We start from the raw sequence: 15,815 nt of genomic DNA on the forward strand, positions 1-15,815 counted from the left end.
TCCATACTCTTCCTGTTAATACTCATCCCATGGTAACTAGGGCCAAGGATGGTATTGTGCAACCTAGGCTTCATCCTACGCTTCTTCTCACTGAACTAGAACCTTTATCTTACAAAACTGCCCTAAAAGATCCTCACTGGCTGACAGCCATGCAAGATGAACATAATGCCTTGCTCAAGATTCAGACCTGGATCCTTACTAGGTTGCCTCCAAATAGAAGAGCAATTGGGTGCAAATGGGTCTTTAGGATTAAGCAAAATCCTGATGGCTCACTTCAAAAGTACAAGGCCAGATTAGTAGCCAAAGGTTTTCACCAAGTTCATGGTTTTGATTTTCAAGAGACTTTTTCTCATGTGGTCAAGCCTGTCACAGTGAGGAATGTTCTTACGTTGGCTGTCTCTAGGAAATGGCAACTCACTCAATTGGATGTCAATAATGCCTTCCTAAATGGCATCCTCACATAGGAAGTTTATATGCAGCAACCCCTGACTTTCATAATTATTATCCTACCCTTGTATGCAAACTTCATAAAGCTATCTATGGTTTAAAATAGGCCCCTAGGGTCTGGTTTGAGAGGCTTACTACTGCACTACACAGCTTTGGGTTTGTCACCAGTAGGTGTGATCCATCCCTGTTCACCTTAAAGACTCCTACTTATTCCATCTACATGATACTCTATGTAGATGATATAATAATCACATGGGATTCTCCCTCTCACATTCAGCAGCTAGTCAATCAACTTAATGCTCAATTTCCCCTCAAACAATTAGGTGACTTGAATTATTTTCTAGGCATTGAGGTTGCTCATCTTTCTGGTGGATCACTCTTCCTCTCTCAGTCCAAATACATCAAAGATCTTCTTTCCAAAACTAATATGAGTGAGGCAAAGAGCTTACCTACTCCTATGGTTTCAAACCTCAAACTGACCAAACTAGGTAATGATTATGTACTTGATCCTACTTACTATAGGTCTGTAGTAGGGGCTCTCCAATATGCCACTATCACTAGACCTAAAATCAGCTTTGCAGTCAATAAAGCATGTCAATTTTTGTCTCAACCTATGCAAAGTCATTGGGTGGCTGTCAAGAGGATTTTGAGGTACCTCAGGGGTACCCTTCATCCTGGCCTCCAATTCATGCCAGATGCTTCTCATCATCCTATCTCCATCACTGCTTTTTCTGATGCTGACTAGGGGTCAGACCCTGATGACAGGAAATCTACCTCAGGTTCCTGTATATTTTTGGGGCCTAATCTAGTTTCGTGGTGGTGTAAGAAGCAGACCATAGTAGCCAGGTCCATTACAGAGGCTGAGTACAGAAGTCTAGCTAGTACTGCCTCTGAGGTTCTTTGGATTCAATCCCTATTAGCAGAGCTACGTGTCCCTACTGCCACTCCTATACTCTATTGTGACAATCTCAACACTGTCTCCTTGGCTCACAATCCTATGCTTCATGCAAAGACTAAACACATGGAACTTGACATCTTCCTCCTTAGAGAAAAATTCTTTAATAAGACATTTTCTTTGAAGCATATCTCTGCTGAGTTCCAAAGTGCAAATATACTTAATAAACCTTTGTCTGCCCAAAGGTTCTTAGTTTTAAGGGATTATCTCAAAGTTCTTGACAAAGCATCTCTCTCACAAAGGCTCCTAAGAACGGCAGCACCATTTGAAGGGGAAATATTAGAGTATAATATCAATATATAGGCATAAGTGGAATTAGAATAATAGAAGTATATTGTAATAGTGAGCTGGCAGTGACAACTGTCACTGCAGTCATATATATATATATATATATATATATATATATATATATATATATATATATATATATATATATATATATATATATATATATATATATATATATGTCAATTCTTATTAAAATACACTTGATTAATTTTATAATATCGACATTTTTAACTATTATACTTTATTTAATAATTTATACTACCTTTAATGTAGGCTGAATAACAATGAACACTCTGTCTAGATTCAAACTTATATATAAGAATATCTAAAGCAATTAAGTTTTTTTACAATTTTCCTTATATAGGTGCATGAATATACCTTTTACTTAATTTATTAAACATCCTAATTAGAAAAAAGTTTGAATTATTGTCCAAAAAAAGTATAAATTTGAATTTTCCAAATTAAATAATAACTTAATACCGATTGGAATTTCAGAAATTTAGCAAATAAGTGTATATATGTCATATATAATTTGAGAGGTTTTTGTAGAAAATAGACTAACTCATTACAACAAAAAGATGTTTTCCGTTTTGTCAGAAAAAGCACTTTTTTGCTCTTTGATTTTGTTAGTGTGCCACTTTGCAATCTCGTGCAAAGCCAACCAACAAGGGGAATATCTCAACAAGCTTATTCAATCAAAGAGGTTTCAACAAAAGGATATTTATTCACATGAAGAAGCTAACAATTTAAGTGATTTTGGTGATGAATATGTTGTTTCACATGAACACGATGTTGAACAAGAATTAAGATTGAAGGAAGCTGATAAGGTGAAAGCTTTGCCTGGTCAACCAAAAGGGGTGGATTTTGATCAATTTGCAGGCTATATATCTGTTGATGCAAAAGAGAAACGAAAACTTTTCTACTATTTTGTGGAATCAACTTTGAATTCTTCTACAAAACCTCTTGTTCTATGGCTCAATGGAGGTAAATCAATGCTAGATTGCTAGGATGAGTTATTTAATTTAGATATATGTAATATGATGATCTATGATTGTTTATATACAGGACCTGGATGCTCTTCATTTGGGTATGGAGCCATGCAAGAAATAGGACCTTTTAGAATCAACCGTGATTCAAAAACACTTTCCCTTAATAAATATGCATGGACCAAAGGTAAGCATCCATAATTAGTTTTAACATATAGTGTTTTTGGAAAAGATGTACATCACTGCTACCGCACGTTTATACTTTCTCCAACGTGACTTTTCAGAAGCTACAAAGGGTAGCTTTTATCACATGTATCATTAATAAAAAATTGGTGAATTTTTGTTTTTGTAATTGGCAGTGGCAAATGTTCTCTTCTTAGAGTCTCCAGCAGGAGTTGGATTTTCTTATTCAGAAAACTCTTCAGATCTTAAAGTTGGTGACAAAAGAACTGCCATAGATTCATACATTTTTCTTCAAAATTGGCTCAAGAGATTTCCACAACATAGCTCTCGCGATTTCTTTATAGTTGGTGAAAGTTATGCTGGTCATTATGTCCCTCAACTAGCATCTTTAATCCAATCAGAAAATAAAAAAAATCGCAATGTGATCAATTTAAAGGGAATTGCGGTAAGAATATAAATTGTTGTATTTTAATTTAATCTGTTAAATTAACACACCTAAATTACATTTCATGAATATTCTTAATCATAATTGTTGGTGCAGGTTGGAAATGGTTGGATAGATGACAATTTAGGTAAAATAGGTATGTATGATAATTTCTGGATGCATGCTCTAAACTCGGATGAAACCCACAAAGGAATTGAAAAATATTGTCAGTTTAAGAACTCCGACGTGTCAAAGGAATGCCATGGATATTTACAAAAAGCCATTAATGAGATTGGAAATATTGACTTGTATAACATATATGCTCCACTTTGTACAAACACTAGTCACTTTGTAAGTTGGATATACTACTTTAATATTTTGAATTTATTTAAGTTAATTACCTAACGATTCTTAAATGAAATGTTACAGGAAAATGGTTTTGATCCTTGTGCCGATACTACTACGGCTAACTACTTAAATCTACCTCAAGTTCAAGAGGCTCTACATGTTAAAGCCACAGAATGGTTTTCTTGCAAGTAAACTACACTACACTGTACTTAAAATTTTAGAATACAAATGGTGCTGTGATTACGTTTAATTTTTTTTAAATTACTGTTCTCCGACAATGCCTCATAATAAATAATGTTGTACTATTTCTAGAATCAATGTTTCTATTGCTCTTTTTCAGTGGGAAAATATATTGGACTGATAGTGCAACAAGTATTCTACCAACTATAAATGAGTTAAGGTCAAGTGGTATAAGCATTTGGATATACAGGTATAATTTACTCTTTTATATAAAAGATTATTAATATTCTATGTGTAACTATTAACAAACATTGCTTAATGATATTGCAGTGGTGATGTAGATGGTATTGTTCCCACAACTTCATCAAGGTATTCAATAAATTCTTTGAACCTATCGGTACATACGCCATGGCGTCCATGGTATTCAGAAAAAGAGGTAAGGAACCATCCATAACTATTGCGATATATATGTATGAAGTACTCACTTGATACTGATTTGACATGGACACATTGACATTATAATAATTTAAAAAAATGGAAGTAACATGAGTGTTTGACATTATTATTATGCAGGTGGGAGGATATTTGATTGGTTACGAAGGACTTACACTTATCACAGTTAGAGGAGCTGGGCACATGGTTCCGAGTAACCAACCACAAAGGGCACTAACTATGATCTCATCTTTCCTTCAAGGAATACTTCCTCCCTAAAAATTTCAATTAAATATATTCCTTGTATCCACATAGTTTATGTGGAAATTTGATATGAAATTCATAAATAATAATTCATTACAATAATTGATATCGGAAAAAATGTGGGTTTAATTTCTAAGTTTTGGGACATAAAAAGATGTCAATAACTAAAATGGAAACGAATCACTACATAGAGAGAGAGGGGTTAAATGGAAACTAATCACTCCTTAGAAAGAAAAAATAACTAAAATACGGAGCAAGAAATTATTGTAAGTGATAACACGAATTTATATAATATATTTGACTTAGTTTTCATAAATAATTTTAATATTTTCATTTAATTTAATTACTTTATTTTAGTATTATGCTGGTATTCTCTATGTTTCATGTTTTATGTTCGTTTTGAGAACTATTTATCAAAAAAAGAAGAAATGTAGAAGAATCAATTTAAAAAGACAAAGAAAGAAGAAAAGAGGCAAAGAGGTGCAAATAGAATGAATCAAATATGAGAGGTGCAAATAGGAAAAACCAATTCTGTGGAAGCCCAGCCCACGAAGGAGCTGAAGCTCCCACTATGAAGGAGAGGAGACGCCCGTCTCCATTTGACCCAACATGAAGACGCCCGTCTTGGGCTTGTAACGTGGAGAAAGGCCCAAGTTGAATTGAAGGGGGGAGACCAAGTAAAAGGAGTGGAGACGTCCGTCTCCCACTCCCTTTGACACATCTTAAGTGGAGACGCCCGTCTCCTTATTTTTAGCCCACGTGAAACGCACGTCTCAAGCCCTTTTCAAATAACGACTCTTTTTCCCGGTCATGTAAACGCAAATTTTATGGAGAAAAAGAAGGGACGTGGAGACTGAATGGAAGAAAAGTACATTGGATACTTACACTATAAAATCAAAGCTAATGGTTCATTAGAAGGGTCCGAAATTCTGCAAGAGAAAGCCTACTATTTTATTTTCTTTTTCGTACTTCGTTTATTTTTCTTTGCAAGTTAATTCCCGTTTGTTCTTTAATTCCAGTTTTCTTTTTTCTCACAGCAATTTCTACACCGGGAATTATTGTGAACCTTTGATTGGTCTAACCTTACGTTAGGTCCAAGTTTTTTATTTCCCGCCGAATTTTCATTTGAAGAACAATCCAACCGACTTGTGGTGGAGGTTCGAGTACTTGAAGATCTAAAGATTTATTCCAGATTTATATTATCCAGGTTTCTTATTTATCGCATTTATTCCTTGCATGATTTATATTGTATGCCAATTAAATATGCCTAAAATTATAATTTAAATCTATTTGTGCATGTTTAACCATATTAATATGTTTGGCTAAATCATTTAGATATCGGTATGTAAAGTAATTTAACCGAAGGGATCCCAAATAAATTGGCTTAAATATGTTTTGTTAAAAATCACCTTTTGTTGTGTTTAATCGTATTTATTAAAGTTATAAAATCAACAGAGCGAGAGTTTGGGATTTTAGAACTGATTAAGAATAAAATCAACAGAGCGAGAGTTTGAGATCTTTAACCAGATAGTAGATACGCGACATTAGTTTTAAGGACAACGAGAGCGTATTAAAACTAATTAGATATTCTTTATTTTCAAAAAGTGCTTTTAAACTAAACACGGGACAGCAACAGCGTACGTAAGGGAATATTAGCATAATCCGAGTCAACAGAGCGAGAGTTTGAGAGAAGGATTTTTCATTCAATAACGTCTGCATGAAATAGGCATTTTATCAATTATGATGTTTTCAAAAAAGCGTTTCTAAATCTTGTGGGATGGCGAGAGCGTACATTATGAGTTAGGATCGTAGTCTTTATCAATAGAGCGAGAGTTTGAGAGGAGAACTTTTAAATAACATAGTTAGTAAAGATTTTTGATTTATTTAGTATCTAGCCAATGGAACTTCATATCACCTAAGTTTGACGAACTACATACTGATATCAGCTTATTATTATATTACCTCGATTTACGATTTTGGTTTCCCCATTTATAAACAATCTAAATATTCATAGCCTTAGCTTTACATAGTAACCTTAGATAACAGTAGATCGATTCATAGTCCCTGTGGATTCGATATCTTTTAAAACTACACGACACAACTGTGCACTTGCAGTCATTAGATTAATAGACACATAAAGTCGCGATCAGTAAGGATTTAGTCTCTCCTCATAAATTAAATCACATAGATTATTGATAACACGTAAATGTATCGTATATTTGATTCGATTTACATAAATTATATCTTTATTTTCATTTAATTTCGTTGCTTTATATTAGTATTATGCCGGTAATCTATTGTATTTTCAGGATTTAATGTTTACTAGCTCATGTGAGAAAAGGAAGAAAAAGAAGTAGAAATGGGGTAAAAATAGAACAAAATATAAAAGAAAAGGGAGGAGGTGAAGGAATTAAGAGGAAAAGGAACAAGGCCCAAAGCGTGACCAAGGCCCAAAGCGCAGGAATGACCAATTGTAGGGTCTGCCGGTCGTCACCAGCCCCTTCCTGCCGGTCGTCACCAGCCCCTTCCTGCCGGACATCGCCAGCCCCGTCCTGCTGGTCGACATGCATCCAATATTTTAGTGTGTGACGTGAGTCACACACTCACGCCCAGAAAGAAACGTTCATCAAGCCCTGGTTTCTCTCCACTTATTTCTCCTCCGAAAACCCTGCAACTGAGACGGAAGCAGCTAAATCTCCTCCTATATTTTCTCAACCTAGCAGCGGAAACATGAATATAAATAGACAACATTTTACCATCCAAACGGGATCTCTTCTTTTTTCGGCAGAACTTCTCCTTCTTTAGTTTTTAGGCAGTTTTTCTACCATGTAAAAGTGGTAGTTTCTCACATCGAGGAACTACCACACATTTAAATTTAGTTTTTGTTTCCTTTCATTACGCGAAGATTATTTCAGAAGTTAATTCCAGTACCTTTTATTTCATCATTTACAGGTTTTATTTTATGCTTTCTTATTTACTCTTATTTATCGTCTCTAATTTAATTGCCATGTTCTTCTTAATTTCAATCTGCCTGTTTCATTTGTTTACGCTTAATTCTATGTCCGGCAAGTCCGGTATGTGAGGACCGTCGTCTCCAAAGGGAATCGGTAATTATTTTATTGACTTAAATTATTATTATTAAATTCTGTTTTGGCTTTAGTTTTTATTCTTAATTTAGGAAACCTTGTCACGAGAGTGAGAGGTTACTTACCACAATTTCGTCACGAGAGTGAGAAATCTATTAAGGTTTGAACCGACACTGTGAGAGCGTGGCGGTCGAACCAGATAGTAAAAACTAGGCATTAATCTTAAACACAGCGAGAGCACTTTAGGATTTATTAGGACTTGTTTAGTTTTCAAAACGCGTTCTTTGATTTAAGTGGACGAGCGAGAGCAGAATCTTACGGTTAAGGAGCGTGACTTTATTCAAAACCACGAGAGTGTGAAGTTTAGTCTTTAAGCTAATATTTTCTACTAAATATGTTTTTAACATTTTTATAAGCCAAAGAATTACAGAGTTCCCTAAGTACGCAGAATCACATTCCGGTCTCTCTTCTCTTATATTTATCTTAATCTTAGTTTTATTTCAGTTTTAAGTTCTTAGGCCCCCCTTAATCAAACATTCATTAGCCTTAGCTTTACAAAGCAACAATAGATTACAGTAGGTTGACATTGGTCTTTGTGGTTCGACAATCTTTTATATTACTTCGATATATCCGTGCACTTGCGGACGCATCAATTATACAACCACATAATTAGAATTTCAAGCAGGGAAATCTTAATACTTTTCACTTGAATATCAACAGCACTATTTTGTAAGAGAAACAAACCATTTGATATAGCAAAGTTAACAACAATAAATAGAAAATGTAAATTGAAATAAACTAAAACAAGAGACCACCTCTCCACCTTTGAAATGACAAACATTAAAGTTTTCATTGAATTCAAGCTCTCCACCTATTAAATATTTCAAGTGAAAAATTATCTCTTCATTGACTTCATTGATTATTTGGCTCCACTGATGTTATTATGTCACCAATCATGAATTCTTTCGAGAAACCATCATATATGAAATTCTTTTCTAAAGGATCCAAAACCATTTCTTTACGAATATGATTATGTATAAGACAATAATCAGTTGTTATTCTTCATAGAGTTTTTAAAGGATAGAATGATTTCTCTCTCAATATAGTCCAACGTCCTTTCAAGAGTCCAAAATATCATTGTTGAAGCGGTAAAGCGGCAAGCAACAAAAGTTTTGGAAGTATTTATCCGGGAAATTATCGTTTCCACAGAGATTAGTGCTACTGAGCTGCTGTTCGACGAATTCTGAGTTCTTGAGTTTTGGATAAATGGGTTTTAAGTAAAAAGGAAAAATATAACATATAAATTCATTCTTGATAGAGAATAACTTATCAGGTTTGAATCTAAACTACTCCTCACAAACTTAAATTTATCACTCCGCCGTACTCAATCTACAGTACTCATCAGAATCACCACATATCCCTCACATCAATGTCCACTTCTGCAACACCGACGAGAGTTCAACTATATTACTCTTTTGACGATGTCTCAACCGATCGAATAACATAGAGACATTAAACTTAGATATTATGTGGATGTTAAACCCAAACCCTATGTCTAGAATCTAGAACTAACAGGTATTCTCCTAATCAAGATTCACGAAGCATATTTCTATAACAACATAAATCCGAAGAGATTCAGCAAAAAGATCAAAAAAACATCGATTAAGATTTATAAAGCAAACTTTATACAACTAGTAGAAAAGGCAACAAACATCCATGGGTTTAGAGTAATTTACATACAAACTCACCAAAAGAGAAATACAAATAGAAGAAAAGAAGAGGAACCAAACATTTCTTGGTTGGTCAACATCAATCGATGAGAAATTCGATCTCCGGTCATCCGATTACAAGCTCCAATGGTGTTTTCTAAGCTATCTAGACCAAAAAATGAAGGTTTGATGGATTGGGAACAAATACCCCAAAACCATAACCTAAAAAAATGTGTTTTCCCATATTTATGCAATTTTGGATCAGGTGTAGCTCGCGTCGCCCGCATGAGGGCGCGCCGCGCGCTGACTGCTGACTTGAAAAAATCAGCATTAGTGTTTTGGCCATAACTTGAGAATCGTAACTCCGATTTGTGCCCGATTCGAAGCGTTGGAAATATTATTCAATTTCCTATCTAACAATGACAAAATATCAACCAAAATGATGATTTATTATTCTTTGAATTTTGAGCTTTATTCGTCGACGAGTTGGTTTCGTTGCTCAAAATCCCGTGTTTGAAACCGTGTCTTCGACACTTTATTGCCCATGCTCAAAATACGCCTCAATACCTAGAAAATGAATAGAAAACTATTAAATGGTAAATAAATGGATCAAAACATGAGTATAAATAAACTAAACGTATTTACACACAAAACGTGGGATTATTCAACAGAATTTACACAAAAACACAATAAGTGCCACAAGACTATATATACAAAAGCACTACAAATTAACCCTTATCAAACTCTCCTCAACTTAAAATTGTTTGTCCCTAAACAAGAATTAACTAACTCAAGGAAACAAACGTAAAAATCCAAAAAAACGAATCAACAAGTTTTGAAAAAATGAAACAAATGTATGGCTAAAATGAAAAATGGTACACAAAAAAAACTATACTTACCACTAAACTACGATGATAACATAAACATGACACAAATGCTAAATACAAAGAATATACCAAAAATTCTAAAACAACACTAGTTCAAAAATGAATCACACCTAGCATACAATCATCGGTAGATGAAAAACACAAAAGTGGGGTATTTTAACTCATCCAACAATCTTGCAAACAAAAGACTGATTTATGCAACCATCCAAAAATCATGTTGAAAATATAAAAACAAGAATCACAAGGACTTTTCAAGGTTGTAATGTGGTCAGGTGAACAAACAATGGATAATTCCTAAGGCTAATCGAAACAAAAACTTGCCTAAACCTAAGGGAGTGATCAACTCACAAAAGTTCAAACACAAAATTTCAATCAAACTTCTTCATAATCCCAAAAATCTCAAACCAATCACCTACTTATTAACACAACATTATTCCATAATTTTTTTGTTTTTTTTTAACTTTTTCTCTTTTTTCTTTCTTTTTCTTTTCACTTCTTTTTCACATTTTTTTCTTTTCTTTTTCTTTTCTTTCAACCTCATAGCAATCAACCAATAAGTGCACAACCATTCTCTCCCCAACTTGAATTCAACTATATTATCAAAGTGTGAATACTCCCTACTTTCTAAGGCAGGGTAAAAATTCAAACCAAAAATCATGGTTGAGGATTCAAGAAAACAAAGAATCAACATCCATACAAAAATGAGAACCAAACACTCATAGACAAGCATTTAGAAAAAAACAACATGACATTGACAAAAAGGCTCAAAAGGGATACTAATGATCCCACACTCACAAGGTGAATTGAATATTTGTCCAAGGTAGTTGTGCTCAAAATGGAACAAAAATGCCTTGATCACTTTCATACATCATATAATCAACACACAAAAAAATTAAGCATAATAAAATCCAGTTAGAACAATAATTGTGGTCTCCAGCATATGTGAACAATGGAAAGCTACCTCACAAAAAGGTGGGAACTAAAGTGATTCATAAACGAACAAGTATACAAAAGAATGAATGACATAAAAGTTGTAAAAAGCCTAAGTATCAAGAATATGCTAAAGTCTAGAAAGAGTTAAAAACATACCTTGAATGTGTACAAAACTTTAACAAAATCATTACCATACACTCGCAAGTTGAAACGGTCAAACTTGGAAAATCACCTCAAATTCCTCAAGCTACTCAAAAAAAGCTCAAAGACAAACATACAACTATTAATATACACAAACTAAAAGACCACATGAAATTGTCTAAACAAATTTAAAAGTGAATATTTGAAATTTAAGAACTGGTCCGATCTAGAATTGTTTAGACAATTGCATCACACTACCTAAACTAAACACAAACTAAAAAAAACATGCTTGTTTTACGTCGTAAGCTCGACGCCTGTTATTTAAGAAAGGTCCTTCAAGTTACTTCCGCCCAGCTATTCATAACCACACACGACCAAACTTGAAAGAAATCAAACAATACTGTAACAAATTTACAAGTATATAAAACATGTACAAGTATAGTAAACATATACAAGTATCAATTTAAACAAGTGAGAATATACAATATGTGCGATATATACAAAACTCAACACTATGGAAACTATTGCAATGCAAATTCAATAAAACACCAATCCCCGGCAACGAGGCCATTTTGTTGAAGCGGTAAAGCGACAAGCAGCAAAAGTTTTGGAAGTATTTATCCGGGAAATTATCGTGTCCACAGAGATTAGTGCTACTGAACTGCCGTTCGACGAATTCTGAGTTCTTGAGTTTGGGATAAATGGGTTTTAAGTAAAAAGGAAAAATATAACATATGAACATCAAATAAATTCATTCTTGATATAGAATAACTTATCAGGTTTGAATCTAAACTACTCCTCACAAACTTAAATTTATCACTCCGCCGTACTCAATCTACAGTACTCATCAGAATCACCACATATCCCTCACATCAATGTCCATTTCTACAACACCGACGAGAGTTCAACTATAGTGCTCTTTTGACAATGTCTCAACCGATCGAATAACATAGAGACATTAAACTTAGATATTATGCGGATGTTAAACCCAAACCCTATGTTTAGAATCTAGAACTAACAGGTATCCTCCTAATCAAGATTCACGAAGCATATTTCTATAACAACATAAATCCGAAGAGATTCAGCAAAAAGATCAAAAAAACATTGATTAAGATTTATAAAGCAAACTTTATACAACTAGTAGAAAAAGCAACAAACATCCATGTGTTTAGAGTAATTTACATACAAACTCACCAAAAGAGAAATACAAATAGAAGAAAAGAAAAGGAACCAAACATTTCTTGGTTTGTCAACACCAATCGATGAGAAATTCAACCTCCGGTCATCCGATTACAAGCTCCAATGGTGTTTTCTAAGCTATCTAGACCAAAAAATGAAGGTTTAATGGATTGGGAACAAATACCCAAAAACCATAACCTAAAAAAATGTGTTTTCCCATATTTATGCAATTTTGGATCTGGTGTAGCTCGCGTCGCCCGCACGAGGGCGCGCCGTGCGCTGACTGCTGACTTGAAAAAATCAGCATTAGTGTTTTGGCCATAACTTGAGAATCGTAACTCCGATTTGCGCCCGATTCGAAGCGTTGGAAATATTATTCAATTTCCTATCTAACAATGACAAAATATCAACCAAGTTGATGATTTATTATTCTTTGAATTTTGAGCTTTATTCGTCGACGAGTTGGTTTCGTTGCTCAAAATCTCGTGTTTGAAACCGTGTCTTCGACACTTTATTGCTCATGCTCAAAATACGCCTCAATACCTAGAAAATGAATAGAAAACTATTAAATGTTAAATAAATGAATCAAAACATGAGTATAAATAAACTAAACGTATTTACACACAAAACGTGGGATTATTCAACAAAATTTACACAAAAACACGATAAGTGCCACAAAACTATATATACAAAAGCACTACAAATTAACCCTTATCAAACTCTCCTCAACTTAAAATTGTTTGTCCCTAAACAAGAATTAACTAACCCAAGGAAACAAACGCAAAAATCCAAAAATACGAATCAACAAGTTTTGAAAAAATGAAACAAATGTATGGCTAAAATGAAAAATGGTACAAAAAAAAAATACTTACCACTAAACTACGATGATAACATAAACATGACACAAATGCTAAATACAAAGAATATACCAAAAATTCTAAAACAACACTAGTTCAAAAATGAATCACACCTAGCATACAATCATCAGTAGATGAAAAACACAAAAGTGGGGTATTTTAACTCATCCAACAATCTTGCAAACAAAAGACTGAATTATGCAACCATCCAAAAATCATGTTGAAAATATAAAACCAAGAATCACAAGGACTTTTCAAGGTTGTAATGTGGTCGGGTGAACAAACAATGGATAATTCCTAAGGCTAATCGAAACAAAAACTTGCCTAAACCTAAGGGAGTGATCAACTCACAAAAGTTCAAACACAAAATTTCAATCAAACTTCTTCATAATCCCAAAAATCTCAAACCAATCACCTACTTATTAACACAACGTTATTCCATAATTTTTTTGTTTTTTTTTTAACTTTTTCTCTTTTTTCTTTCTTTTTCTTTTCACTTCTTTTTCACATTTTTTTCTTTTCTTTTTCTTTTCTTTCAACCTCATAGCAATCAACCAATAAGTGCACAACCATTCTCTCCCCAACTTGAATTCAACTATATTATCAAAGTGTGAATACTCCCTATTTTCTAAGGCAGGGTAAAAATTCAAACCAAAAATCATGGTTGAGGATTCAAGAAAACAAAGAATCAACATCCATACAAAAATGAGAACCGAACACTCATAGACAAGCATTTAGCAAAAACAACATGACATTGACAAAAAGGCTCAAAAGGGATACTAATGATCCCACACTCACAAGGTAAATTGAATATTTGTCCAAGGTAGTTGTGCTCAAAATGGAACAAAAATGCCTTGATCACTTTCATACATCATATAATCAACACAAACAAAATATTAAGCATAATAAAATCCAGTTAGAACAATAATTGTGGTCTCCAGCATATGTGAACAATGGAAAGCTACCTCACAAAAAGGTGGGAACTAAAGTGATTCACAAACGAACAAGTATAGAAAAGAATGAATGACATAAAAGTTGTAAAAAGCCTAAGTATCAAGAATATGCTAAAGTCTAGAAAGCGTTAAAAACATACCTTGAATGTGTACAAAACTTTAACAAAATCATTACCATACACTCACAAGTTGAAACGGTCAAACTTGGAAAATCACCTCAAATTCCTCAAGCTACTCAAAACAAGCTCAAATACAAACATACAACTATTAATATACACAAACTAAAAGACCACATGAAATTGTCTAAACAAATTTAAAAGTGAATATTTGAAATTTAAGAACTGGTCCGATCTAGATTTGTTTAGACAATTGCATCACACTACCTAAACTAAACACAAACTAAAAAAAACATGCTTGTTTTACATCGTAAGCTCGACGCCTGTTATTTAAGAAAGTTCCTTCAAGTTACTTCCGCCCAGCTATTCATAACCACACACGAGCAAACGTGAAAGAAAACAAACAATACTGTAACAAATTTACAAGTATATAAAACATGTACAAGTATAGTAAACATATACAAGTATCAATATAAACAAGTGAGAATATACAATATGTCCGATATATACAACACAAAACACTATGGAAACTAATGCAATGCAAATTCAATAAAACACCAATCCCCGACAACGACGCCATTTTGTTGAAGCGGTAAAGCGACAAGCAACAAAAATTTTGGAAGTATTTATCCGGGAAATTATCGTGTCCACAGAGATTAGTGCTACTGAACTGTCGTTCGACGAATTCTGAGTTCTTGAGTTTGGGATAAATGGGTTTTAAGTAAAAAGGAAAAATATAACATATGAACATAAAATAAATTCATTCTTGATATAGAATAACTTATCTGGTTTGAATCTAAACTACTCCTCACAAACTTAAATTTATCACTCCGCCGTACTCAATCTACAGTACTCATCAGAATCACCACATATCCCTCACATCAATGTCCATTTCTGCAACACCGACGAGAGTTCAACTATATTGCTCTTTTGACGATGTCTCAACTGATCGAATAACATAAAGACATTAAACTTAGATATTATGTGGATGTTAAACCCAAACCCTATGTCTAGAATCTAGAACTAACAGGTATTCTCCTAATCAAGATTCACGAAGCATACTTCTATAACAACATAAATCCGAAGAGATTCAGCAAAAAGATCAAAAAAACATCGATTAAGATTTATAAAGCAAACTTTATACAACTAGTAGAAAAAGCAACAAACATCCATGGGTTTAGAGTAATTTACATAAAAACTCACCAAAAGAGAAATATATACAAATAGAAGAAAAGAAGAGGAACCAAATATTTCTTGGTTTGTCAACACCAATCGATGAGAAATTCGACCTCCGGTCATGCGATTACAAGCTCCAATGGTGTTTTCTAAGCTATCTAGACCAAAAAATGAAGGTTTGATGGATTGGGAACAAATACGCCAAAACCATAACCTAAAAAAATGTGTTTTCCCCTATTTAGGCAATTTTGGATCTGGTGTAGCTCGCGTC

At 33.7% G+C, this 15,815-nt stretch overlaps 1 protein-coding gene across 1 annotated transcript; it reads left to right on the forward strand.

Annotated features, from left to right (window-relative positions):
- Positions 1–2,268: 2,268 nt before the first annotated feature.
- Positions 2,269–4,613, forward strand: LOC131614580 (serine carboxypeptidase 1-like). Its single transcript, XM_058886148.1, has 8 exons — positions 2,269–2,674; positions 2,756–2,863; positions 3,036–3,304; positions 3,401–3,634; positions 3,713–3,819; positions 3,972–4,061; positions 4,142–4,247; positions 4,385–4,613. The coding sequence occupies exons 1-8, from the start codon at positions 2,269–2,271 to the stop codon at positions 4,520–4,522; spliced, it is 1,458 nt and encodes a 485-aa protein (XP_058742131.1). The 3' UTR covers positions 4,523–4,613.
- The last annotated feature ends 11,202 nt before the right edge of the window (positions 4,614–15,815 follow it).

The sequence above is a fragment of the Vicia villosa genome, linkage group LG6 (assembly GCF_029867415.1).
Source record: "Vicia villosa cultivar HV-30 ecotype Madison, WI linkage group LG6, Vvil1.0, whole genome shotgun sequence".
In the NCBI taxonomy this organism is placed as follows: domain Eukaryota; kingdom Viridiplantae; phylum Streptophyta; class Magnoliopsida; order Fabales; family Fabaceae; genus Vicia; species Vicia villosa.